This window comes from Photinus pyralis, unplaced genomic scaffold (assembly GCF_008802855.1).
Source record: "Photinus pyralis isolate 1611_PpyrPB1 unplaced genomic scaffold, Ppyr1.3 Ppyr1.4_LG10, whole genome shotgun sequence".
Classification (NCBI taxonomy): Eukaryota; Metazoa; Arthropoda; class Insecta; order Coleoptera; family Lampyridae; genus Photinus; species Photinus pyralis.
In genome coordinates this window covers 19,614,628-19,640,617 of record NW_022170250.1, presented here as the reverse complement: position 1 = coordinate 19,640,617, position 25,990 = coordinate 19,614,628, and the positions used below count along the sequence as shown (strand labels likewise).

The window sequence follows — 25,990 nt, the reverse complement described above, 5'->3', positions numbered from 1 at the left end:
AACTGTCTCGAGTTGAAAGGCATATTATCAGCATACAACTTGGAAGGTATACCATGCGTAGAAAATATGCTTTTCAGTACTTTAATTATTGAATCGGCAGTTTTTGATGATAGTCGTACAAGTTCTATCCATTTAGAAAATGTGTCTATCAATACTAAATAATCCTTGTTGCCATAATTCAAAATGTCACAAGCTACTATCTGGAACGGAAGATCTGGTTGACTTTTTAGCAACATTGGTTCTTTAACATTGTTTTTGGAGAACTTTTGACAAGTCTTACAATTGGTTATATACTCTTCAATGTCTGAGTTCATGTTGCGCCAATAAAACAAGTTTTTGGCCCGACCCTTGGTCTTTGTCATGCCTAAGTGACTTTCATGAAGCTTTGCCAGTATTTCCGGCTTTAATGCTAGCGGAACAACTAGTTTATTATCTTTATATACAATTGAATCTTGGACAGAAATATCCTGCTTAAAGTTGTACCAAAATTTTGCACTATCGTGTACTTTGCTTTTACAATTAGGCCAACCATTTTGGAAATAATTTGCCAAGTGTGCCAGAATTGAATCATTTCTTGTTTGCTCCTGAAATTTAGACTTCAAATCGTTTGAAATATTAACAGAATGGACAACATCGGCTAACGACGAATCAGTTTCACATCGCTCCGACTTTGAGCAAGCTCTGCTAAGAGCATCAGCTACATGCATTTTGCATCCGGGCAAGAATTTGACATCAATGTCATAAATTGTGAGTTTTAATCTAATCCTCTGAAGTCTTGTGGAGGGAATTTTGATTATCTCTTTTCTCATTAAAGAAATAAGTGGCAAGTGATCTGTGTAAACAGTGGTTTTTCTTCCATATATGAAGTTATGGAATTTTTTGCAAGCGAACAATATGGCAAGAAATTCCTTCTCAATTTGCCCATAATTTATTTCTATTTGAGATAAAGCTTTTGATGCGTAGTAAACGGGTTTGTTTTCCTGTAGGAGTACACATCCTATACCATTTTTACTAGCGTCTGTTTGTATAACTACAGGTTTGTTGTGATCAAAGTTTTGTAATACAGGCTGTTTGGTAATTATCATTTTTAATTTGTTGACAGTTTCAGTATGTAAATCTAGCCACGTAAATATTATGTTTTTCTTTAACAACTCTCTTAAAGGAGCTGTTATTTCTGCTAGGTCAGGAATAAAAGCTCTTAAGTAGTTAACTACACCCAGAAATCGCTGAAGCTCAATCTTATTAGTCGGCATATCATAATCACAAATACCTTTGATTACTTCGACATCAGGTCGCACAGTGCCCTTGCTGAATATGTGACCTAAGTATTTGACTTCATGCAACATATACTTAAATTTATTTAGGTTAAATTTTATATTAAATTTACTAGCTCTTTCAAAAACTGTATTTAGTGTAGCACAAACGTCTGTTTTGGATTGCCCAAATATTAAAATGTCATCAATATATATGAACACACCACTAATGTCACCAAATATTTCAGTTAAATACTTTTGAAACACTTCTGAGGCAATATTTAAGCCAAAGGGTAACCTTTTAAATTTATACATGCCATACATAGTGGAAAATGTACAATAATTGGAACTACAATCATCTAATGGTATATGCCAAAAGGAATCTTTTAGATCTAATACACAAAATAAATTGGCATCCTTAATTTTACATGATAATTCCCCTAGGGTTGGTATTCCATAATAGTCTTTAACAATTGCTTCATTTAGCTCACGGGGATCTAAACAAATGCGTATATCACCAGTCGGTTTTTCTACTACTACTAACCTATTTACCCATGCGGTTGGATTATCAACTTTACTTATTATATCTAGACTTACTAATTTTTGTAATTCAGCTTCTAACTGTGGTTGAATTTTGATCGGCACACGATGTGGTGGCTTTGAAGTAGGAATACTACCTTCCTTAAGCTTAATAGTATATGGTTTATTTATTTTACCTATACCTTCAAACAAGTCTTTATACTCACTAACAAAATCGTCCTTTAACATATGCACCTTGGCTTCATTCACATGGTGCCGCTTAACTAACTTAAACTTCACACAAGTGTCTCTGCTGAGAATTGGAATGGACTGTTCCTGACCTGCGACATAAAAACGTTCATAACTTGAATTTTTACCTATTTGTATTTTTAAAGATACGATTCCTTCAACATTAGTTTTGAAACCGTTCCAACTTTCTAGACGTGCTGTACAACCCTGTAGTCTTATTGATGGCGACATTTTCTTCAACTTCTTATATATGGGAACTGGTATGATGTTAACATCCGCACCTGGATCCAGCTTGAACATGACGTCCATTTTATTTTCAATGTTGACAGTTTCCATCCACGCCACAGAATCTACGTTGGCTTGAATAATGGAGCCACAAAAGTAATTCTCCTCGTCGTCCTCTAGGATGTTCTCATGAACTTGCTTGCGAGAGTACGTAGGGGTTTGCGTTGATCCTCGCGTTGATCGGCACATTTTTGCAAAATGGTTCCTTTTTTGGCATTTTGCACATGTCTTATTGGTCGCGGGACAATTTCCTACACTAAAATGAGTGAGACCACACTTATCACAAATGTCAGTCTTTTTGATAAAACTTGGCCTTGCTTTCGGTCTTGTTTGTTTCGTAACGGTAGAGTGGACATTAGGTTGTGTTGATAAGATATTTTGAACTTGTATATCCGTGATGTCTGCCAATCTTAGAGATTTTACCACCTCATCTAGCTTGGGGTTCCCTTCTTTGATTAATTTAGTTTTTGCATCTTGATTGGTTGACCCGAAAACAAGTTTGTCCCGAAGTATTTCGTCGGCATCACTATATTCGCAGGCTCCAATTAGTAACTTGACATCAGTATAGAACGAATTAAATTGCTCGCCTTCCTTTTGATTACGTTGATTGAATATAAAGCGTGAATGCAAGACATTTTTCTTAGGGTTGCAATATTCCTCTAGTTTGGCTAAAACATCTTTAAGTTCATTATTTGTAGTATTACCTTTGATCGTGTTGTAAACTTCCAAAGCTTCGTCACCAATTAAGTTTAGTAAGACTGCAATTTTGCGCTTATCAGGTTGTGTATCAAGTCCACTAGCCAAGAGGTATATGTCGAATGACTGGGCAAATCTTCTCCAATTTTCACTTAGATTTCCTTCCAAAACTAGTTTTGCTGGTACGTTGCACGAGACCGCCATTTTCTCATCAAGCGAGATAACAGTAGAGTAGGTAGCTTAATAAGCCCCAAAATGTTTAACCAGAGTGCCCTGACAATACGAATAATAAAACCACCAAATTTACTTCCGACTGCGCCATGTGTTATATGTTAAAACAAAAGGAAACGACATGTTTGTTTAACATAACTTTATTAACTGAACGCATGTACTTGCGTCTCCGTCCGACTCTCTCTGCCTTGTTGCCGGTTCTCCCCTTGTCACTTACTTAATCTATCACAACGGACACGACACTAAACTGCGTTTAATTTATATTACCCTATTATTTACGCGATTCTCCTATCTTCTATGACACTGGGCCCATAACCTATTATAATTTAGCTTCTGAAGCGGCAAAGAAGATGGGAATGCTGTTAATAGTTGCAGGAATAAAAGAGACGCGTGTTGCCCGAAGTACTGTATTTTACATACTTCACTAAAAGCAAGCGATGCGTAGGCAGCGCGTAACAAAAACAAGAAGAACAGATGTCGCTACTAGTGGGTGAATTTCTGATATTTACAACATTTACCAATGTCACAAATGCGGCCGGTAAAGTGAAATGTGCAGCTAGTAAAGTGACAAGCCGCAGGAAACGTAGACTGCTCTGCCTCCGTCATGGAAACTCAAATTTCCTGACAGAAAGTAGGCATGAAAATGAAGGTTTAAGGACGGTTTTGGAAAAAATTTAATACAAAGCTCGTCAGTAAAATGACACCTGACTCGGAAATTGAAGTACTCGGTCCCAAAGGGGCCTCGCACTTCAATATTTCCTCGCCAGTAATTAATCATTTTCCGGACTTTTACGTAAATAACTATTAAATGCATCTTAAAATCCCCTCAATTCCCTGGATGGCCTTGAAAGGAAATTCATGATTCAAATGGACGAATGGAAGTCCCTTAAAGCCTTTTAAGGACCTCTCAAGGGCTCAAGGCCAATAGAATCATGTTTCACCCTGGCCAAAAACATCCACCAGGTTTCAAAAAGTCATTTTTTTAGTACGTTTGTTCGTTGTTTCGAAGAAAATGCACTTTTAAGTGCAAATTTTGTGTACCCAAGCTAAAAACTTGAATTTGATTGTGTTTTTTGACGTATAGCCCAGACCTTCACTTTCGACTGAAGAATGTATGTGTAGTGTGGCCCAGAATCCAATAGGACACGTAGCGATTTGCTGCCCGATGGTCCGTTCAAAGAAACTATTAGGGTCTGGAGAAATACATGAGCCCTAGCACTGTCAATGTATTTGCCTCGGTATGAGTTTCCATCAGAGTTTCCTTTGATTTTTCCTCAATCTTATTTTGATGAATTGGCAACATCGAACACATGAGAACAGAACTAGTAGTCCCCGGTTCGGATTCGAGTTGAGGCTCTTAGAGGCTGCTTTTTCTTGTTTCATTTGAAGTGGGTGGGCTCTAGGAATGGCTTTTAAAGGCAATTAAAATTCCTAAAGGTTCTTCAAACAAGAGCACCAAAGTGTCTTTAAAAGTTCTCAGACACCCGTAAAAATGCACCTAAATCGCGTAAAAGTCCTTAAGGAACTATGCTTCTAAGGCCTAAAAAAGCTTTGAAGTGCGCGATCACTTTCAAGATAAGCCTCTTATGCATTCATAGAGCGTATTAGGGTTTTTGGGTGTTTTTTTAAAGGCCGGTAAAACTTCTTAAGGTTTTCCACATATACATATTCTGAAATACTCGTAAAGGTTTGAAAGTGTTTCTAACATCCTAGATCCTCGTAAAGACACCGCATGCGACGTCAAAGGACATCAAAGAGTTTGTAAAAGCCTTTGACAAGCTTCCAAAGGCTCCAATACTAATGAAGAGAGAAATAAGCTAAAATCTTGCGAGAGGATCATATAAAGCTATTGGTGTTCTAGGAAGCTCTTTGAGACTAATTCTTAATGCTCTACAACCTTATCTTTAAACGCGCTTTATGAATCATTAAAGCCTACCATACACCTCAAAAAACCTGTAATGGACTGTAAGAGTAACAAGACTTGAGATTGTTCCTTCATTGAGAGCCTTAAACAAATAAAATTCAAACATTCAGGTGTTCTCCAGTCATCTACAGTACAGTATTTAAGAACCCTATCAAGGCTTATGTATGTAAGGGCCTTTGTGAACATTTGAAAGGTCATTAGAACCCAGGCAGAGTAAAAATCTCACCAGACCATTACTTTGCCTAGGCTTGTGCCAAATTCGCCTTGACCTCCCTACCACATGGGCAGAGTACTACGCAGAGTAATGGTATGGTTAGGTAAGTCATACCTTTACTCTGCCCAGGTATCACTTTTGCATACTTTCGGCTTGTTTGGCACTAACGTAGGTCTCTTATTAAACTTCTACGTAAAAGTGAGTCTTAAAACCAGTGTCGAGCGGGTCGAAGGCGAGTTCGGCACAAACACTGGCAGAGTAAAGGTCTAATGTACTAAATCAGACCTTTACTCTACCTAGGTTTCACTATTGCATACCTTCTGCTCCCGCATTGAAATTGGCCTATTATTAAACTTACACATAAAAGTGAGTTTTCAAACTAGGCAGAGTAAAAGTATGAGGAGGGTAAGTCAGACCTCCACTCTGCCTAGGTTTGTGCCGAACTAGCCTTGGGTTCGCTGGCCACTGATTTTTAAACTATTACATCGAAACGCAGACTGTTGTTATTAACGTCTCATGGAGCCTCTTAAAGGTGCAGCTCATACCGCACGCGACATCAAAGGGCATCAAAAATTCTTAAAGCCCGTCAGCAGCCTTAGTAGTTAAAAAAACGTCCTTAAGACCTTCAGATTTGAACAATTCTTTAAAATACGTCTCTGAAGATAGAAACCCCTGCTAAATGTTTCAGAAATTACATGGTTGCCTTTGAAACGTTTCCAAAGTATTTTATAGGCTCGGAGGATATTGAAGGGAGAATCACAAAGGCACTAAAATCTTGAGAAAGGATCGTATTGGTGTTCGAGGATGCCCTTGCAGACTTTTAAAGACCTTTAGATGCACATTTAGAGCTTAATCTCATTTCAGGACCCGCAAAATTAACGAAGAAAGAAGACGTTAGTCTCCTGGGATCCAAGAAACATTCTCATCACTAACAAAACTACTTTGGGTAATCGCCTATTTGCAATCGATTCATTAATAGTTATAGAGGAGGTCCGAAGTCGACAGGATATGTAGGAGATGAATCAGGGCTCAAGGGATGAGTTTGTTCGAAGACGAACTCGTTTTTTGATTCCCACTTGCGAATTATCGTACGTGTTATATTCATATAATACATCTTTTATTAGTCAGGATATCAGAAAAGCTGGGAGGTATACAATAGCCTAAAAATTGTTCTACCAGGATCACAGGAACGCGGCCTGTACCCTATTGACAGAGACGTCTTCTTACTGTTCTTCTAGAATCATAGATGCGCAAGGATTTTTTAAAACATGCGCTTACGAGTTATGTTCTTTGATATAAATTTCTCTTGTATCAGGATGACATAAACCCAAGAAGGTGGATAATCCGAAATGTCAATTGCTCATTTCGAAAGCTGATTGACATGATGTAAGTAGCAGGGACGAATATCCAGATTTAATTGAGTGAACTCAAATTACCTTTTCAATTAAATTTATTTTCCAATGAAGAGGTCCCCCCGCTTTTTCAATTAGGTCCCTTTTCTAAGCGGAGTTTTTCGGCCGTTGGAATTAAATTTTCATAAATGGGACGACATACTGCGCCCTTAATTAAATCTTACACAATTACTCGCCACGTGAAGTTAATCACGAATTTAAGATCGGCCTGGTTTTTTTTCGCGTTTCATCCATATTGAAATCCGCTCACTCCACGTTTCATCAGTGTAAGGGTGCGTTTTTGAGAGAGGCGGCAGTGTCCTGCAAAAAAATGACGGGTGCCAGCTGTGAAAAGTTATGAGGTGGACCTTATGTTCTTACGTAAACTGTCGCTTTTGTTTTCGGAACGTAAACATGGAAAAATTTCGTCACACTGTTGACTGAATTGTTACACAGAGCACAAACACCATTGTTTGGTCACGGTGGATATCTCTTGCGCAAATACATGGTGTAATTTGTGGTTACCTCCACGTGTCCGTAACAAACCTCATCAGAAATGCAATTTTAAACTGGAAACTTTACGTGGGGGAGAGTGTTAATTGGTTTGTTAAATTTCTACGGATCAATTTCGCCAAATGCCTTGATTTCACTAGAGTTCGCTGTCACATTGTTTGAAATTTATGGCACTGAAGATATAACAAAAACAAGATGTTTTCGACGAAAACTTTTGTATATAAAGGCAAAAATGTTCTCAAAATTTAGTACCTACAGAAATGAACTACTTGGTATTCATCTTGTCTTTCGTGGCGTTCCAGGTGATTGGCAGCTCAGGTGAGTGATGGCTAACATTGTCAGTCTTGCGCTAATTTTGATCGTAACAGCTGCGAGTAACGCGGTGAAATTAAAAAAAACAATCGACTGCATCAACGAAAAAATGGCCAATCTTACCGCCCCTGAACAAGTGGCGTTTGCAGTGTTTATGAAGAGTGTACATAGTCTACTGAAGCCACTGCATCTGCAAGACGATCTTATGCACTGCTTAGAGGACTTGGGCGACCCACCGGTGGCCCTTGAGGCTGTACATACAGCGGAGTGTATTGGGAATATCATAGTGGATCTGGCGACGCCGACTCAGGATTTGCTATACGGAAGCATGAATGGACTCATGAAACTGTACATGAAAAATGTTCCTAGCTTGAAACACTGTTCCTAGCCCTTAATTATAGTATAAAACGTTGCTTTGGGGAATGTTGGGTATTGTACCATGTACACTAATAGTAAAGATGCCGTTAGTGCAGATAGTCTTTCCTTTACAAAAGAAATTCAATCGTTTTCCCAATTCCAGAACTGCGTGAGCTGGCTGAACTACGATCCTAATTGTTGTAACCGGGGTGTCACTACTTCTACCCGGTGTCCCCGAGATTCGAAAAATGATTTAACAATAGTATAATTCAAACTGTAAACGCTGCGGTGGTTCAACGGGAATTTTATCGCATTAATTGACAAAATGACAACGACCACGATATACAGGGAGTTAATTAATTGAGTGCCGATAATACAGGGGGTGAATCCTCGGGTGATTTTCAGGAGAAAGTTTAATATCAGCAATATGTTCTAAATTTAATAAATAAAATTGTCAGTTCAAACCCCGTACGGACGTCACTGGTGAAAATTTAAAGAAATCGTTTACGTCAAAAAATTCTCCTTAGTGATGAAAAGGTGTGTACAAAATTTCATTAAAATATCTAAGAGTGATAAAAATTACGATAACAAACTCACTTTTTCCTTAAAATTTTAACACTGTAGCTCAAAAACTAAGAGGTTTGGGACATATGTTGAAAATAAACTTTTTTCTTTAAAATCACCCGTGGATTCACACCCTGTATTATCGGCAATCAGTTAATTAACAATCTGTATGTTTGTTTTTTCAAATTTTCACTCAATTACCGTTACTAACGCTACTAAAAGGCTAGGAAGCTTTTAAAGACAATTAAAATTCTTAAAGGCTCTTCAAACAAGAGCATTAAAGCGTCTTTAAAAGTTCTCAAAAACCATCTAAATCGCGTCTAAGTCCTTAAGGAGCTAAGGCCTAAAAAAGCTTTAAAGTGTGTGGTTACTTTTAAGATAAGCCTCTCATACATTCATAAAGCGTATAATGGTTTTTGGGTGTTTTTTTAAAGGCCGGTAAAACCTCTTAAGGTTTTCCGCATATACATACATATTCTGAAAAACTCGTAAAGGTTTGAAAGTGTTTCTAAAACTTTGGATCCTCATAAAGCCACCGCATGCAACGTCAAAGGGCATCTAAGAGTTTGTAAAAACCTTTGAAAAGCTTCCAAAGGCTCCAATACTAATGAAGAGAAAATTACACACTAAAATCTTGCTATTGGTGTTCTAGGAAGTTCTTTGAGACTAATTCTTAATGCTCTACAGCCTTGTCTTAAAAGCGTTTTATGGATCATTAAAGCCCACCATACACCTCAAAAAGCCTGTAATAGACTGTAAGAGTAACTTGAGATTTTTCCTTCAATGAGAGCTACAGTACAGTATTTAAGAACCCTATCAAGACTTTAAAGTATGTAAGGGCGTTTATGAACATTTGAAAGATCATTATGAACCTAGGCAGAGTAAAAGTATCCCAACAGACCATTACGCTGCCTAGGTTTGTGCTGAATTCGCCTTGAACTCCCTACCACATGGGCAGAGTACTACGCAGAGTAATGGTATGGTGAAGTAAGTCACACCTTTACTCTGCCTAGGTGTCACTTTTGCACAGCTTCGGCTGGTTGGGCACTGAAATAGCCATGTTATTAAACTTTTACACAAAAGTGATATTTTTAAAACAAGTACCGAGCGAGCCGAAGGCGAGTTCGGCACAAACCTAGGCAGAGTAAAGGTATGACTTCAGACCACCACTCTGCCTAGGTTTGTGCCGAACTTGATTTGCGTTCGCTGTCACTTGGGCAGAGTACTACACATAGTAATGGTGTGGTGTAGTAAGTACCTTTACTCTACCTAGGTTTGCATACCTTCGGTTCGTTCGGCATTAAAATAGGTCCGTTATTAAACCTCCACGCACAGGTGAGTTTTAAAATTAGACCTAGGCAGAGTAAAGATCTAATGGATTAAGTTGTTGTTATTACCTTCCCTGGGAACCTCTTAAAGAATCACCTCATACCGCACCCGACATCAAAGGGCATCAAGAATTCTTAAAGCCCACCAGCAGTCTTAGTAGTTCAAAAAACGTCCTTCACGACCTTCAGATTTGAACAATTCTTTAAAATGCGTCTCTGAAGGTATAAACTCCTGCTAAAGTTTCAGAAATTACACGGTTGCCTTTAAAAAGGTTCCAAAGTATTTTATAGATTTTAAAGGCTTGGAGGATATAACCCATAAGAAGCTGTAACACCTCCAAGACGTTTCTCGCCCTAAACATTTCGCCCTCAAACTTTCGTCACAGAACTCAGAGCTTCCGACTTAAATTCTGTTTCGTTTGGATTTTTTGGTGAAACTCTAATTGAATTGAAATTTCCGGCCAACTCACGGTTCGGTTATAAAATGACGTAGATCATTCTAACCTCAATCTTTTAAAGCTCGTAACTCCACGTGAACACTAAAATAATTTACGAGCGCATCGTAAGCCCTTCCAGTCAGACGAAACCGAAAGGTAATTATATTTAGGACAGTGAATAACTACCTACTGTAGGTTGATGTTAGAATGGCGCTTAATAAATGATGGGAGAGGGTTAACTCCTTCCCCCGAAAATCGGAATCCGTCCCTTTTACGAACCCTCAACATATCGATTCACCCTAATTTCGAATTTGATCGTTATCTACTTGATGAGTTTCGTTTTATATTTATTGCTGTTGTTACCTCGAGGGACAAAACCGACGGCGAGCGGCGCGTTTCCCAGCGCGGTTTCGAAATTCGAGTTTTCCACCTCGCAGAGACAAACAAACGAAAGGGGTTTGAGGATTTATTAATCGAGGGCGAGCTTTTATGAAGCATTTGGGCAACTCCCATTGTCTCGCGCATATTTTATCAACCTCCACTCCCCTCTAGCACTATAGGAAAACAAATACGAAACGTTTTGTATCTACAACAATCGTGAAAAGCACTATTATATTATTGTTTTATTAAGTATTCATTTATGTATTCAGGTGGAAGTATATTATCAATGTGCTGTTGCTGTGTATGACTCTATTAAACGTGGAGGAAGACCTCACACCGCTTCGATTTTTCGCTGTATCACGTGGCTTCCGGGCGGTGCGTAAACAATACAAGAAGGGGAGTCCTAAAATTAACATTTTCTTCTGTCTATGTGATTCTGTTTGTGGGATAATCGACTTTAATAACATGAATACTGCTGGCATTTTCGCATGAACGTATTAAATTAATTATTGTACTAGAGCCATGCCCTTTTGGTGTTGTTTTTTATGCATATGCCAGAGCTGGGGGGGGGGGGATGTGTACGAAAATATACCTAGAAAAAGATACTTCTATGGTCCCCGAAAATCCCTTGAAAAGCAACAAAACAATGGGGAGAGTACCCAAGGGCTCCAAACGTTTTGCTGGTGGAAAGAGATAGAAGCAGGGGATGGAGTACTGAAAACGATTTTCGGGTGGAAAGCCACACAGGGGACCTGGAGGGTGGGCACAAGCCCCCTTAGGGAAACCAGCTTTCATAGAAGTTTATCGGTTACTATCGTGAAACTGAAGCCCCCCCTCCCTCCCCCCGGAAAGAAATTTGCATGTATTTGATGAAACTAGGGGCTGGAGGGTACGGAAGACTGACCTTTTTCAGAAAAATATCAATCTTTTGGGTGGTAGGGAGTAGAGGATGTGCTTGTGGGGAGAACTATCTTAAAGTGCTAAGGGCTACAAGCGTTAAGCGGGCGGAAAGCTCTACACAAAAATTGGGGCGATTGGAAAAGGGCGTCCGTAGCTATTATCGTGTGAGAACTGAAGGCTCAAAGCACTTTGAAGGCAAGGTAGGCCCATGTGCGAGAGGGAGGTACGAAATACTCTCAGGCGTTCTCTTGAGGTGGGTTTGAGGGGTTATTGAATACTACCCAGAACAAAAGCCTCCGTGCCTTTAGGTTCTAAACGAGGTACAACTAAGGGCTAGATTGGGGTAAAGGATTAGTTTTTGGTTTTCTCCCGAAAATCTAATTCTTTTGGGTGAGAACGTAGCAACAGGTTGTAGTGAGGGGGGGGGGGGGAATACTCTAAAAAAATGATTCTGTGGGTTTTTCCCGAAAATCTTAATCTTTTGGACCAGAATGTAGCACCGAGGATATGGAACACCCCCCCCCCAAACACACACCGAAGGTTCCGTAACTTTAGGCTAAGAGCTAGAGTGAGGTAGGGAATGATTCTGTAGTCTTTTGAACTAGAACGTGAATGCGGGGCTCTGAGGGTATGACATACCCCCCTCCCCCTCCGCCCCAGAGCGCACACAGAAGAGGTAGATTGGGGTACGAAATACGCTCAGAAAAATGATTCTTTGATTTTTTGCCTGAAAATATAAATTTTTGGGTCACTATATAACACGGAGGAGGGGGGGGGGAGGCAACAGGCATAGAAGTTTCCATGCCTTTAGCCTCTAAACACTTTATAAATCAAGACAGGGCTAGGCTAAAAGCTAGAGAGTGGTAGGGAATACACAAAAAATGGTTGCATGGGTTTTTACCGAAAATTTAAATCTTTAGGACCAGAACGTAGTACCGGGGGGTCTGGGGGATATGGAACGCCTGCCAGAATACACATAGAAGTTTCCTCGCCTTTAGGTTTTAAACACTTTAAAGAACAAGGTAGGACTAAGTGCTAGAGTGAGTACGGAATACAAAAAAAATGATTCTGTGGTTCTTTTTCCGAAAATCTAAATCTTTGGTCGGGCGGTATGGAATACCCCCCTGAGCATCACATAGAAGTTTCCCTGCATTTAGGTTCTTAACAGTTTAAAGGAAAACATAGGGCTAAGAACTAGAGTGGGGTAGGGAATACTCTAAAAAAAATGATTTCGTGGGTTTTTCCCGAAAATCTAAATCTTTTGGACCAGAATGCAGCACCGAGGGAAACGGGGAATATGGAACCCCCCCCCCCCCACCGCTCTCCCCAGAACACACACAGAAGGTTCCATAACTTTAGGCTCTAAACACTTTAAACGAGATAGGACTAGGAGCTACAGTGGGATGGGGAATTCTGTAAAAAAAAGATTTTGAGGTTTATTTTACAGAAAATCTAAATCTTTTGGATCAGAGCGTGAACGCGTGGTCTGAGGGTTTGGAATACCCCCCCCCCCCCGCACACACCGAGAATTTAAATCTTTAGGACCGGAACGTAGTATGGAGGTGTATGGAACGCCCCCCAGAACACACATAGAACATTCCACGTCTTTAGGTTCTAAGCACTTTAAAGAACAAGGTAGGGCTAAGTGTTAGAATGGGGTAGGGAATACACTAAAAAAATGATTGTTGTTTTTTTCCGAAAATCTAAATCTGTTGGACCAGAAGGTAGCAGCGGGGTGTCTGAGGGTATGGAATATCCCCCTAAACACGCAAAGAAATTTGCCTGCATTTAGGCTCTTAACAAGGGCGACATAGGGCTAAGCGCTAGAGTGGGGTAGGGAATATTGTAAAAAACGATTCTGTGGTTTTTTACCTAAAATCTAAATCTTTTATACCAGCAGACCGTACCCTGAGGGCATGGAATACCCACCAGAACACACAGAAGTTTCCGTGCTTTGGGATTGGATCACTTTCAAGGACGAGATAGGGCTAAGAGCTAAAGTGGGGCACGGAATACACTTAGACGAATGAATCTTTGGTTATTTTCCCGAAAATCTAAATCTTTTGGATAACAACTTAGAACTTGGGGCGTGGGGGTATGGGATGTGCCCAAGAACCGACACGGAAGTTTCCATGCCTTTAGGCTTTAAACACTTTAAAGGGAGATCTAGAACAAAGGACTACACTGGACTAAAAGAATACTTCTAGGTTTTTTTTCCCGAAATTTAAATCTTTTGGAGAGGGGATGGAATACATCCAGGAACGAATTTTCTAGGACTATAGACTCTCATGGAATACCCCTCATAAAAAATCTTCCATGCCTTTAGGCTCTAAAAATTTTTAGGAGAAACATAGCACCATGGGCTTGAGGGGATAATTCCAAAAAAACGAATCCAAGAAATAAGTTTTTATGCCCTTTGGAAAACTATCATTAGAGTACTATCGGCTGCTCTTAGAAAGGGAGTTTTTTTATTTTATTTATTTATTTATCTATTTTGGGGTTTCCCATTTTCATTTCAGGATTCCCCACTTTGAGATAACATGAAACCTCGTCATACGTCAATAAATTGTTCTTTAATATCTGTCCTAATGTTATACAAACCAGAAATTGTCCCTTTTAAATATTTGATTTGTACCACGACTGTCATAAAAATGTAAACTTCGGGTCACTGACTGTGCTGATATCCGATGACACATAATCAGCAGTATAATGATTGGGCAAGGTGCGCCGCTTTTCAAAAACAAAGATAACGATTTATGATATCATTTGTGAACAAGCTCTCTACTTAAAGCTGGTGGTACAGAACTACTTCCAATGTTGGTAAGTGCGGTTAGTCTTGTCTGTCCATCAATTTGAATGTTCGTAGATTACCATGGCTTTAACTGTCAAGCTGCTGCTTCTCATCGGAGCTGTCGCTGTTCAATCGGAGGAGTGCAGCTATCGAGCTCGAGACGAGTTAGTTTGTACGAACATCCATGCTTTGGAGCAACTAAGAAATGGTGACCAGAAGAACATTCTTAGCTTGGTTTTCTCAAAGAGCAACTTTGTTTCCCTCGACCAGAGCATTTTTCAGGGTTTCGAGCGTGTGAAATCAATCGCATTTGATTTGTGCAACATCACAGCTATTCCAAGTGGAAGCTTTAGGAACTTGCACAATTTGGAATCGTTACAATTTGGTCTTAGCAGACTAGATCAGATTGCAGATGATGCGTTCAGCGAAATGTTTACTTTGAGAAGGTTCATTGTTTCTGACACCCCAGTGAAAAGGATTCGGAAGGAGTGGTTCGTAGATATGCACGCGTTAACTGAGGTGAATTTCCAAAGCAATCGGTTGGAGGAAATTGATGACGGTGCCCTTGACAGCTCGCCAAACTTGGAAGAGCTGTACGTTTCTCGTAACAATCTTACAGAAATACCAAGAGCTCTGCTTCGAAAGCTACGGACGCTTGAAGCTATCCATTTTAACGGGAATCTCCTGGATCATTTGTATGAAGACGTTTTCGCTGGGCTTACAAGTTTGAAAACGCTCCATTTGGAGAATAATCGCCTGGAAACTTTACCAGCTTTACTCTTTAAAGACCAGAGCTCACTGAAAGACTTGCATTTGCAATCCAACCGCATCAAGGGCTTACGAGGTGACCTTTTCTCCAACGCGAAGAATCTTCAGGAGGTCTACCTCGCGGAAAACCAAATCGAATTTCTACCAAGCACGCTTTTTGAGAGTAATCACTTGTTGGAAACGCTCGACCTGTCCGATAATCAGCTGACGAGTTTGGAGGGTGGTTTATTTGTAAGTCTGAAGCGCGCGTACCTGGCGAGAAATCAGCTGTCTTCGTTTGCGTATGGTACCTTCTCCAAAGCAACGAAACTGATCCTACTGGATTTAGCGTCGAACCATTTCGAAAAAATCTCACCCGAAATGTTTCGCGGTCTGCCCGCACTAAAAACACTTCTACTGGCCTCCAATCGACTAACAGAAATCGCACCGTCTTCCTTCGACAACCTGACTCGACTAGACACACTAAACCTGGAGGGTAACAAGTTGAAATCGCTCCCGCAAAAACCCTTCGGCAAGAATTCCGCTTTGGAATTCCTGTTTCTTGCCGATAATGAGGTCGAGGAATTGCAAGTCGGAGTCTTCGACAGGCTGCCCAATTTGTTTCATTTGGATTTGGACAAGAATAGAATTCGAAGTTTCGAATCGGGACTGTTCAGACACCTGAAGCGTATGGAGCATCTCTACTTCAACGAAAATCAGTTGTCGACGATATCCGCCAAGACCTTTGAAGGGTTAACCTCCGTGAAACTCTTCCAAATTGCCAGAAATCCTGTTAAAAGCATAGACTGCGATTTCTTCCAGGAGTTACCGTCGCTACAATGGCTCTCCATTGAAGATGTGAAGATTGAAGGGTTTCCTTCTCGGTGCTTCTCCAATTTGAAACAGCTGAACCGCTTACAAATTACCGGATTGATGCTTAGGAAGCTGAGTGAGGCCACTTTCATCGGATTGGAGAAGTTGAGCTACCTAAACCTAACCGGGAATAGCATCGAGCGCATTGAAGCTAGCGCATTTGAGGGATTGGGTGGGTTGACAGAGCTACACTTGGATAAGAACCGTCTGTCGGACATCGGGGAGCGCACGTTCTTGGGGTTACAAAGGGTGGTCACGTTAACATTGTCGGACAACGCAATCACGAGCTTACCGCCGAAGGTTTTCGCCCCGCTAACCTCTCTAACAACCCTCAATTTGAACGGAAACAAGCTGGAAGCGCTAGAAAAGGGTTCCATTTCGTACATCACCAAGTTGGAATCGCTCAGCTTAGGGATGAATAAAATATCCGAAATCGGAACGGGTACGTTTGACGAGTTTGGCTTCTTGTCGACTTTGGATTTGTCGAACAACACCTTGAGACGTATCGACTCGGAAATGTTCCGCGGTCTGAAAAATCTTCGCGTTCTCCACTTGGAGCACAACGAAATTGCTAGCATAAACCTGGACGTCTTTGACTATCTTCCCAATCTGGAACACGTTGGCATCGCAGGAAACAAGCTCGATGCAAGGGTTGAGGAAGCAATTACGCAGACGTATCCGAGGGCGTTCTTTCCTAGATGACTTTTCGCTGAGCTAGAAGCTCTTGGGGACATTTGATTATCAGTTCAATAAATGGATATTCAAATAAACTACTCTGTTTGTAAATAAATTCAGATTCATTGAATTCAAAGTAGTAAACGCCAATTTCTTCCATTAGGGTTTATGATACTCAGATTCAGATTCATCAAGTTCAATAGAATCAGTGAGCTCAGTGATTCACCGGATTCAGATACCCAGAATCTTACTCTTTAGATCCATGTTAGGTGTATCCGCAGCCTTTTACTGGCGATTCCAACAAATCTTTAAAGGGTCTTCAGGGTCTTTACGGGTATTTGGTATCCGAAGCTTGACATCAGTATCTAGCTTTTGAAGGTTTTGAGGTTCTCTCTCTTCAAGAGCTTTTGTGTGTCTAGAAGTGCTTTTATTACTCTTAAAGGGTCCTTACGATTATTTTCCCCGTGCCTCTCCATTCCCTGACATCCCTTACCAACGTCGTTGTCCAGGATTTCCGCTTCTCTCTTCTCTCCAATCATACGCTCATCAGACCGTTTTGAGCATTATTCGACTGAGTGTCGCGCGCATAGGTACTTAAAGTGCTTAGATGCAGCTCAAGTTTTAGTCGAGTACGATTCCCAGCACCTTGATCGGATATCTAAAATTTGTTACGACCAGATTGGTTGGATTATTTAATAACTGTAAGTAATTAAGGTTGTTTAATATTTGTTTGTCGCCCGCCTGCGTGCGTGGTATGTGTAAAAACAAGAAAAATTGAAGAATTGTATGTTCTTAAAGATAATCATCTCTGGGCGAAGTACAGCTGTTGGTATTGCATGTATTTTAATATTGTCTAACTCATTGGTATTGGAATTTTTAGAAAAAAAAAAGTTTTTAATTAAGTTGCTTCAATTTTAGTAAAGAAAATCTCCCAATGAATGAGTTCAATTGGATGAATTTAAGAGATATTTTAGATACAGGGTGTTATTATATTCCATACTAAGTTAAGGGTAGTTCAATGGACCGTGGCCACGAAAATTAATGTAGTTGGCTCAACATTCCTAGCTAAAGCTGTAAATAGGAAAACATGGGAAGGGAAATATTTCATTATTAGATTTTTCAGTCATGGACGCATGACCACTTTGAGTTTAATTTTACAAGGAAACAATTTAAAAAATCAGTTTTTGAAGTCAATTTCCAGAAGCATAGAAATTTTCACCGTAAAATTTATGTTAAGTGAAAAAAAAGAGTTAATTTCAAAATAAACAAAACCAATTATGATTACAAATCAGATTCTAGCTTATAACTATTGGTTCTGGTTCTGGATACTTCTTCTTGATGGCGTCCATAACAGCTGCACCAAGTTTGTTGCCTTCCAAACGTACACGTGTCAATGCCGGTAGATTGTTGAACACGTCCGGACTCAAGTCGCTTATTTCATTATGCTCAAGGTTAAGGGAGTGCATCTTCGTAAGCCCCTGGAACATTTCCACGTTGACGTGCTTTAAGGTATTGTTGGACAAATCCAATTCCAGAAGCGAACCAAAACCGTCGAACGTGCCCGTTTTGACATCGCCAACTCCGTTTTCGTCCAACCTCAGGGATTCCAACTGCGGTATTATGGGTATAGAACCCTTTTGTAGCGTCCCCAGTTTGTTGAAGGCCAGATTTAGCGTCAAAAGTGAAGTTAGCGGCTTGAAGATGTCCGTTGGCAAGGTCTCGATGTCGTTCATAGCCAAGTCTAAGGCGGTCAGCTTGGGAGCGTTTGTAAATTCGTCGCCCTTAAGCTTTTGAAGCTTGTTTTGCCCCAAGTATAGCAACTGCAGATTTGGAAACAGCTTGAATATGCTTGGGTCGATTGACGCGATTTTGTTATCGCTCAACGAGAACATATTAACTTTTAACAGCCCGGTGAACATCTCACCTTTTACCTCTGAGAGCTGATTTTGATGCAAAAATAAGGCGGTGACTTCGTCCAATCCCTCAAACGTACCTGCTTCTATTTGGTAGATGTGGTTCTCCGACAAGTGGAGTCCTTTAACTTTTTCCAAACCGACGAACATCCCCTTATTCAACCGCTTCAGCTTGGATTTGCTTATGGTCAAATACTCTGCGTTCTTCAAGCTGGAAAAACATCCAGAAGGAAACTCCTCTACGTTCACATTCTGTATCATAATTGAATCCAAGGCTGGTAAGTCCTCAAGAGCCTCGCAGGCAATGCTTCCAATGGGATTATTTGAGATGAGAAGGTATGTCAGCGAACTTAGCCCTTCAAACATTTTCGGCGTTATGCTACTCAGGTAATTGTTGCTGAAGTACAAGGATTTGAGCTGCCTCAAGCCATTGAAGGTACCAGGTTCGAAATGCTTAATCTTATTGCTGTCTAAATCTAAGTGTACGAGATTAGACAAGTTGTCAAAAAATCCTTTTTCTAGATGGTCGATCTCATTCGCAGCGAGATAAAGCGACTCCAACTTCGCGTTCTTGTCGAAAACTCCAAGTGGAAGGGACTTGAGCTTATTTTTCTCGAGACTCAACGTGTCAAGTTCAATTAGACCATCGAACGAGGCGGGCTCAACTGTACTGACCTTGTTGGTGTGAAACACGACTTTTTTCAGTTCGCCAAGACCTGCGAACATTCCAGGTGTAATTCTCTCGATTTCGTTTTCTGTAAAATCGAGATGGGACAGTTTGGTACAGTCGGAGAAGGTACCATCTGAAATTGATGACAGCCCGTTCCTGGCTAAAACAAGTCGGTCAAGCTTCGCGAGCCCCGTGAATATCCCATCCAGGTTTCTCAGTTGATTATTCGAGAGATCGATGGTCTCCATTCTGGTAGTGTGTTTAAAAATGTCACTTGGGAGGCTGCCAAGCTTATTCGTGGAAAGGTAGAGATGCTGGAGGTTTTCTAATTTTGCAAACAAGCCACTGGGTATATCTTTTATGGCGTTATTCTCCAGGTGCAGCACGGTTAATGAGCTTAGGTCGAGGAAAATTTGTGGCGGCAGAGTCACCAAGCGATTGCTCTCCAGATGAAGTGCTTTGAGCTTAGATAACCCTTTGAAGGTGCCATCGTCTAAGTCGACCAAAGCGTTTTCGTTCAGGTAAACTGCTTCAAGCAATAATGACCTGGCAAGCAGATTTTTGGGTATTTTCGTAAGCTTGTTTCTATAAAGATGCAGCTCGATCAGATTTGGAGAGCTGTTAAAGGCACCTTCTTCAATTTCTCCCAACTTGTTATTGAAAAGGTAGAGTGTAACCAATCCGTGCATGTCAGTAAACGCGCCCTTGGATAAGCGTGACATCTCCGTTTCGAATATTAGAAACTTTTTCACATTGAACATGCGTTCAAACGCTTTATCTTCAATATTGTCTACTGTGCTAAAGCCAATACCGAATTCTTTCAAGTTTTGTAAATGTTGAAAGCTTCCATTAGGTATGTTTGTTATGTTGCTAGAAAGAAACTTTAAAAATTTTAAATGCTCGTAACCGTCAAAAGTGTTCGGCTCAAGAAATCCAATGTCACTCTTTGTCAACTCCAATCCAAGGAAATCCTCCATTGCAACTTTGTCTTTCTCAATGCATTCCTGAATTCCCTTCCTCAGCTGATCCAACGAAGATATTCCCTCGCAGGATATACCTCTCCAAAAGCGATATTTGCAGACATTCGATTGTACAGCGGTCAACCCAAAAAGAAACAATAGTTTTACGATTGGTCCCATGGTCAGCTAACTGAAAACATAAATTAGCTTCAGAATGCGATAGCAATGTTACCTTTCAGATATCGCCCACATTAACTTTGAGCACGGCACAGAATAACAGTCATGTGAATAAGGAAACTTACGAGGTTATCATACTCGGTAAGTTGGTGGTGCGTGTTTATATCGCGAACGTTAAGTAATGCTACACTTTGATCAAATAATCGCTTCATATAGAATAACATGTTTGTGTTAAAATGGACGCACACATTTTTAAACGGAATTTCTTTTACCTACATAAAATCCCGCGAACAGATTCAGGGTCTCACTATAAAAACCTTTTTTTTCGTTAATGATTCTTAAGCCATTGATTTTCCAAAGGTGTACTATATTGCTTTCAGAGTTTGCAACTAGCCCGAACTAGGGAGTAAGAGACCCAAAAAAGCGTCTTCTCACAGCACTGAGGACCGTCCCCTGGAGCTTTTTTGTTGTGTTGTTACCCATCCCCATCTCCACGCCCAGTCCAAGTATCCTAGGCTTCAATGGAAAAATCTCCCATTCAGATGTTCTTTGAAAACCACTTCCCAGAAGAAACCTGCATTAATCTGAGAATAACGATCATAGAAGGTTTTGGAAAGTAGAACATTGAAGAAGGTTCAAATTGCTCAGAGACCTTGACCTTGAGAAGCGGATCTAAAAAGCATTATAAGCTCAACCCAGACCCCTCCAAGGTGCCCTATGACGTAAGATCACCCTTTTCAAAGAAATCAAAGAAATTCCATTTAAAAACATGGGTCTAAACTGTATCACAAATATGTTAATCTGTGTAAGATAATTAGGTCATTACCTAACGTCCATTAACTTACGGAGCATGATAACCTCCTAAGCGTTATTATTTAAACGACTGTTATTCCGTTTCGTGCTCAAAGTTAATGTGGGCATCAACAACCGGTAGATAACGTTGCTATCGAATTCTGGAGCTAATTTTTTTTCTAGTTAGGTGACCATGAGACTAATCGTAAATCTGCTCTTTCTTGTTGGGTTGTCCACTGTACAATCGAATGTCTGCAACTATCGCTTTTGGAAAAGTATATCCTGCAAAGGTATAACTTCGTTGGATCAGCTAAAGAAGGGCATTCAGGAGTGCATTGAGCAAGACAAAGTTGCTATGGAGGATTTTATTGGGTTGGAGTTCGAAAAGAGTGACCTTGGATTTCTTGAGCCGAACATTTTTGAAGGTTACGAGCATTTAAAAGTTTTAAAGTTTCTTTTTAGCAACATAACGAATATACCTAATGGGAGCTTTAAACATTTAAAAAATTTGGAAGAGTTCCAAATTGGCTTTAGCACAGTAGACAACATTGAAGATAAAGCGTTTGAAGGCATGTTCAATGTTAAAAAATTTCTAATCTATGCAGTAAAAGTGTCGCGATTTGCCAAAGACGCGTTTACGGACATGCACGCTCTGGTCGAGCTCAACTTTCACAACAACGAGTTGGAAGAACTGGATGAAGGGGCCTTTGACAATTCTCCAAGTCTAGCCCAGCTGTATCTTTACGAAAACAAGCTTGCGAAAATTCCGAAAAATCTGTTTACAAAATTGGTATCACTGGAAACGGCTTATCTGAACGAGAATGCCTTCGTTGAGTTAGATGATGACATATTCAAAGGGTTATCTAAGCTCAAAACACTATATCTGGAGGGTAATCGCTTGGTGACGTTACCATCGCAGGTCTTCAACGATCAAAGCGCATTAATGGAGCTGCACTTGGAAAATAACGCTATCAAAGATATACCCAGCGACCTGTTTGCAAAATTAGAAACTCTTCACAGTCTCTATCTTTCCTCAAATAATCTTCATAGTCTCCCAAGCAACATTTTCAAACACACCACCGAGATAGAGACCATCGATCTTTCGGATAATCAGCTGACCGATTTGGATGGAGTATTTACGGTGCTTTCCAAGCTTAGCCGAGTTGTTTTAACAAAAAACAATGTGTCACTAATTTCCGACGGTACCTTCTACCGCTGTTCCATGCTCTCCGAACTCGATTTCACAGAAAACGAAATCGAGAGGATAACACCTGGAATGTTCGCAGGCCTAAGCGGATTGAAAAAGGTGGTGTTCCACACCAATAAGGTCAGTGTAGTTGAGCCCGCCTCGTTCGATAGTTTAACCGAACTTGAAACTTTGTCTTTCGAGAAAAATAAGCTCAAGTCACTGCCACGTGGAGTTTTCGACAAGAACGCTAAGTTAGAGTCGCTCTATCTTGGAGATAATGAAATAGACCATTTGGAAGGTGGAATCTTTGACAACTTGCACAAGTTGGTACGCCTACATTTAGACTACAACAAGATTAAGCATTTCGAATCTGGCACCTTCAAAAGTTTGAAGCTACTCAAATCCTTGTACTTCAACGACAATCAGCTGAGTAGCATAGAGCCGAAGATGTTTGAAGGATTAAGTTCCTTGACATACCTGCTCATCTCAAAGAATCCGATTGGGAGCATAGCCTGCGAGGCCTTTGAGGACTTGGCAGCCTTGGAATCAATTACTATAGAAAATGTTAAAGTAGAGGACTTTCCTTCGGGTTGCTTCTCCGGCTTGAGCAATTTAGAGTACTTTACGATTAGCAATTCAAAGCTAAAGCGGTTGAATAAAGGTATGTTCGCCGGTCTGGGCAAGATAAAGACCCTCATGTTGTCGGAGAACCAGATTCACCATATAGAAGTGGGGGCGTTTGAGGGATTGGACGAAGTCAACACCTTATCTTTGCATAAAAATCAGCTGTCAGAAGTCAAAGGAGAGATGTTCACCGGCCTGTCGAAGGTCGACATGCTTACTTTAAGCGATAACAAAATTGCCTCAATCGATCAAAGCATTTTCAAGCTGTTTCCAAACTTGCGCTTTCTCTACTTGGGGCAAAACAAGCTTCACACACTTAAAGGCGACGAATTTACAACCGCTCCCAAGTTGACCATCTTGGACCTGTACATGAATGACATCAAGAGTTTACCGGCTGACATCTTCAAAACCCTAACCTCACTGTCAACGCTAAATCTGGCCTTCAACAAACTAGGGACCTTAGAAAAAGGTTCGATACCCATCGTACCGCAGCTGGAGTACCTGAGGTTGGATGAAAACGAAATTAACGACATCAAACCGGGTACCTTCGACGGTTTTGGATCGCTTCTGGAATTGGATTTGTCCAACAACACCTTAAAGCATGTCAGTGGGGAAGTGTTCAAAGAGCTTACGAAGATGTACTCACTCGACCTTGAGCATAATGAAATAAGCGACTTGAACCCGGACTTCTTCGACAATCTACCCGCATTGACACGTGTACGTTTGGAAGGTAACAAACTTAGCTCCAACGTTATGGACGCCATCAGAAAGAAGTACCCAGAACCAGAGGTGATAATACAATACTAGACTCTGGTCTGTAATTATAACGTTCAATAAAAATGTTCTCAAACTATGGGATTTACTAAAAAAAATGTTTGCTATAGGTCCATTTAGTAGACTAAAATTGCTACAATTTGAGACCAGGTTCAATACCAGGCTCATTAGTTAGCAAGATACAGCCCTCGAAAAAGGATCCGTGAAGTTGGAGTGTCGACTTGAAAGAAATTAAGTTCCAAGTATCTAATAATTTTGTGCTAATTTGTGCTGCTAATTTAAAATTTTGTGCTCATCAGGTTAATGAGAAATTCAACTTTTTCTGATGATACTTCACAACTTCACGCTGTAGTATCAACAATGGTATTTTCAAAATTGTTTACTGCATTAATGTGGCGTCATTTTGTGTTAATTTGTTCTGTTAATTTAAAATTTTGTGCGAGACACGGTATCGATATTTCAAATTTTGTGGGATTTCATCAAATGTCGACATTTTAGATCATTGTAAGTAGGTAACTTTTAAAGAATAAAATTTTTTCGTTTGTATGTACGTACGTACGTACTTACTTATGTACAGTGTGGTCCTATTTCGATGGGAATGAAAACGGTTTAAGTAACCGTGACTTTTTTTCCTTTAATTTGTTGTAACTTCTTTATTTTTGAAGCTAGAACAAAATTGCTTTAGCATTATTCGGGCAGCTTTTAAGTCGTTTGTTTTTTAGTCCTTTTAGTAACTCATAGTTGATTTTTTGAATGGAAGTTACGGTTTTAGTTCACGCTAAATAGCTCTAACCAAGTTATTTTTTAAAAAAATTTTTGTATCTGAATTATTTTCACATAAGCTCCAAAAAAACCCAAAAAAAAGACGTAGGGGTTTGAAATTTGGAGGAAAAATAGCTTCTCTTATGATGAAAAAGGAAACAATTTTTTGGGCCGTTTCCGAGATCTTACGATTTCTGGAAAAACCACCTCTTTTTCAAGGGGATGAAAAATATATTTTTTTTTCATCGCACACAGTTGCTCCAGGTAGCAAAATTTCCGTAAGGACATATTTTAATAATCAAAAATAAAAAATATTATTCCAATAGACAAATTTCAAAAGAAGCGGCACAAAATGGGGGAACAGTTTTAAGATATAAACGGTTTTTGACATAGTAAATATTTTTTTTGTTTCCTAGTGCCCAACTGCCTTAATTAAAGCCATGAAATAAATTGACAAAAATTTGTCGACAGTTAGTGCTACGTTAGTGCTCTTTAGTGCTCGAAGCTTATCGTTAGTGCTGCAACATAATATGAGAAAAATTAAAAAAACCGGGGAGGGGCCAACTTCCCACTCGACATTTATTTAGCGCTATGTTAGTACTATTAAATGCCAGACAAACGGTCAAATTCTTTCGCTGTTCCTAAAAAAGTCAAGCGTGAAGTTAGCCCCGCCCATACATTTTTAATTAGATGAAACCACTATAATTGTTAGTGCTGTTTTGTTCTCAAATATTTCGATTTCAGCATTTCCCTGAGCATTTCATTTTGCAAGAAAAACGAAAAAAACTAAAGTACCTATTGTGTGAAGTTGGCCCCACCCATGACTCGTTATTAAATAAAACTAATACGATCGTTAGTGTTACATTAGTGCTCTTTTGTGCTCCAATATTGCGAGTCTAACATTCTACCTTTCCTAAGAAAAACAAAAAATATTGCATGCAGTTGCACCCTTGATTTGTTTAAAAAAAACAATACGATCGTTAGTGCTACGTTAGTGCTGTTTTGTCCTCAAAAATTACGATTCCAACGTTTTCTGTTTCCGAGAAAAACAAAAAAATAATAAGATAGTTGACCGAATTTATGACTGGTTTAAAAAAAACACACACACAATCAGCAGCGTCGGGTCACATTATAATTTTGGGTTGTAATTTATACTTTGTAATATCTTTTAAAGATATTCCGTTTTGGTTGGAGTCATCATTTGTGATTGGAAAATCGACAACAATATGTCCAAATTGCTCCCCTCCCTTCATAAATCCATGCTGTTTATCGAATATACAGGGTGAGTTTTTTCCGATGTTTAGTATGGGGATCTCATAAACCATAAGAGATGTAAGGTCGCGTAAATGAGCAAAGAATTGCAGGATTTTATGTAGATTTCAGAGTTTCTTGTAGCTCTACAACAACGAACTTATGGTCAAAAAACTGAAAAATGACTATTTTCATTTATTTTCAAAGATTTAAAAAAATAGTTTTAACAGACCTTTAGT

The 25,990-nt window shown here is 39.8% G+C and overlaps 4 protein-coding genes across 5 annotated transcripts; 2 read left to right on the top strand and 2 right to left on the bottom strand.

Moving 5' to 3' along the window:
• Positions 1 to 1,818: 1,818 nt before the first annotated feature.
• On the bottom strand, positions 1,819 to 3,456 carry LOC116160967. Its single transcript, XM_031474121.1, has 2 exons — positions 2,000 to 3,456; positions 1,819 to 1,940 (listed from the first exon to the last, which is right to left on the bottom strand). Exons 1-2 carry the CDS (start codon positions 3,204 to 3,206, stop codon positions 1,936 to 1,938), a joined length of 1,212 nt encoding a protein of 403 aa, XP_031329981.1. The 5' UTR covers positions 3,207 to 3,456; the 3' UTR covers positions 1,819 to 1,935.
• Positions 3,457 to 7,361: 3,905 nt separating this feature from the next.
• LOC116162530 lies at positions 7,362 to 8,001 on the top strand. Its single transcript, XM_031476163.1, has 2 exons — positions 7,362 to 7,593; positions 7,644 to 8,001. The coding sequence occupies exons 1-2, from the start codon at positions 7,536 to 7,538 to the stop codon at positions 7,973 to 7,975; spliced, it is 390 nt and encodes a 129-aa protein (XP_031332023.1). The 5' UTR covers positions 7,362 to 7,535; the 3' UTR covers positions 7,976 to 8,001.
• A 6,185-nt stretch (positions 8,002 to 14,186) lies between these two features.
• Positions 14,187 to 23,815, top strand: LOC116162419. The gene is made up of 6 exons (XM_031476034.1): positions 14,187 to 14,374; positions 14,421 to 16,663; positions 18,176 to 18,407; positions 18,651 to 18,940; positions 19,259 to 19,349; positions 21,339 to 23,815. Exons 1-6 carry the CDS (start codon positions 14,369 to 14,371, stop codon positions 23,769 to 23,771), a joined length of 5,295 nt encoding a protein of 1,764 aa, XP_031331894.1. The 5' UTR covers positions 14,187 to 14,368; the 3' UTR covers positions 23,772 to 23,815.
• LOC116160952 (insulin-like growth factor-binding protein complex acid labile subunit) lies at positions 17,751 to 20,554 on the bottom strand. 2 transcript variants are annotated; one of them, XM_031474106.1, is made up of 2 exons: positions 20,415 to 20,554; positions 17,751 to 20,368 (listed from the first exon to the last, which is right to left on the bottom strand). In XM_031474106.1, exon 2 carries the CDS (start codon positions 20,360 to 20,362, stop codon positions 17,936 to 17,938), a length of 2,427 nt encoding a protein of 808 aa, XP_031329966.1. In that variant the 5' UTR covers positions 20,363 to 20,368; positions 20,415 to 20,554; the 3' UTR covers positions 17,751 to 17,935. The 2 variants fall into 2 exon arrangements, with proteins under 2 accessions (XP_031329966.1, XP_031329965.1); XM_031474105.1 differs by having other exon boundaries at positions 17,751 to 20,372; positions 20,415 to 20,553.
• Positions 23,816 to 25,990: the final 2,175 nt, after the last annotated feature.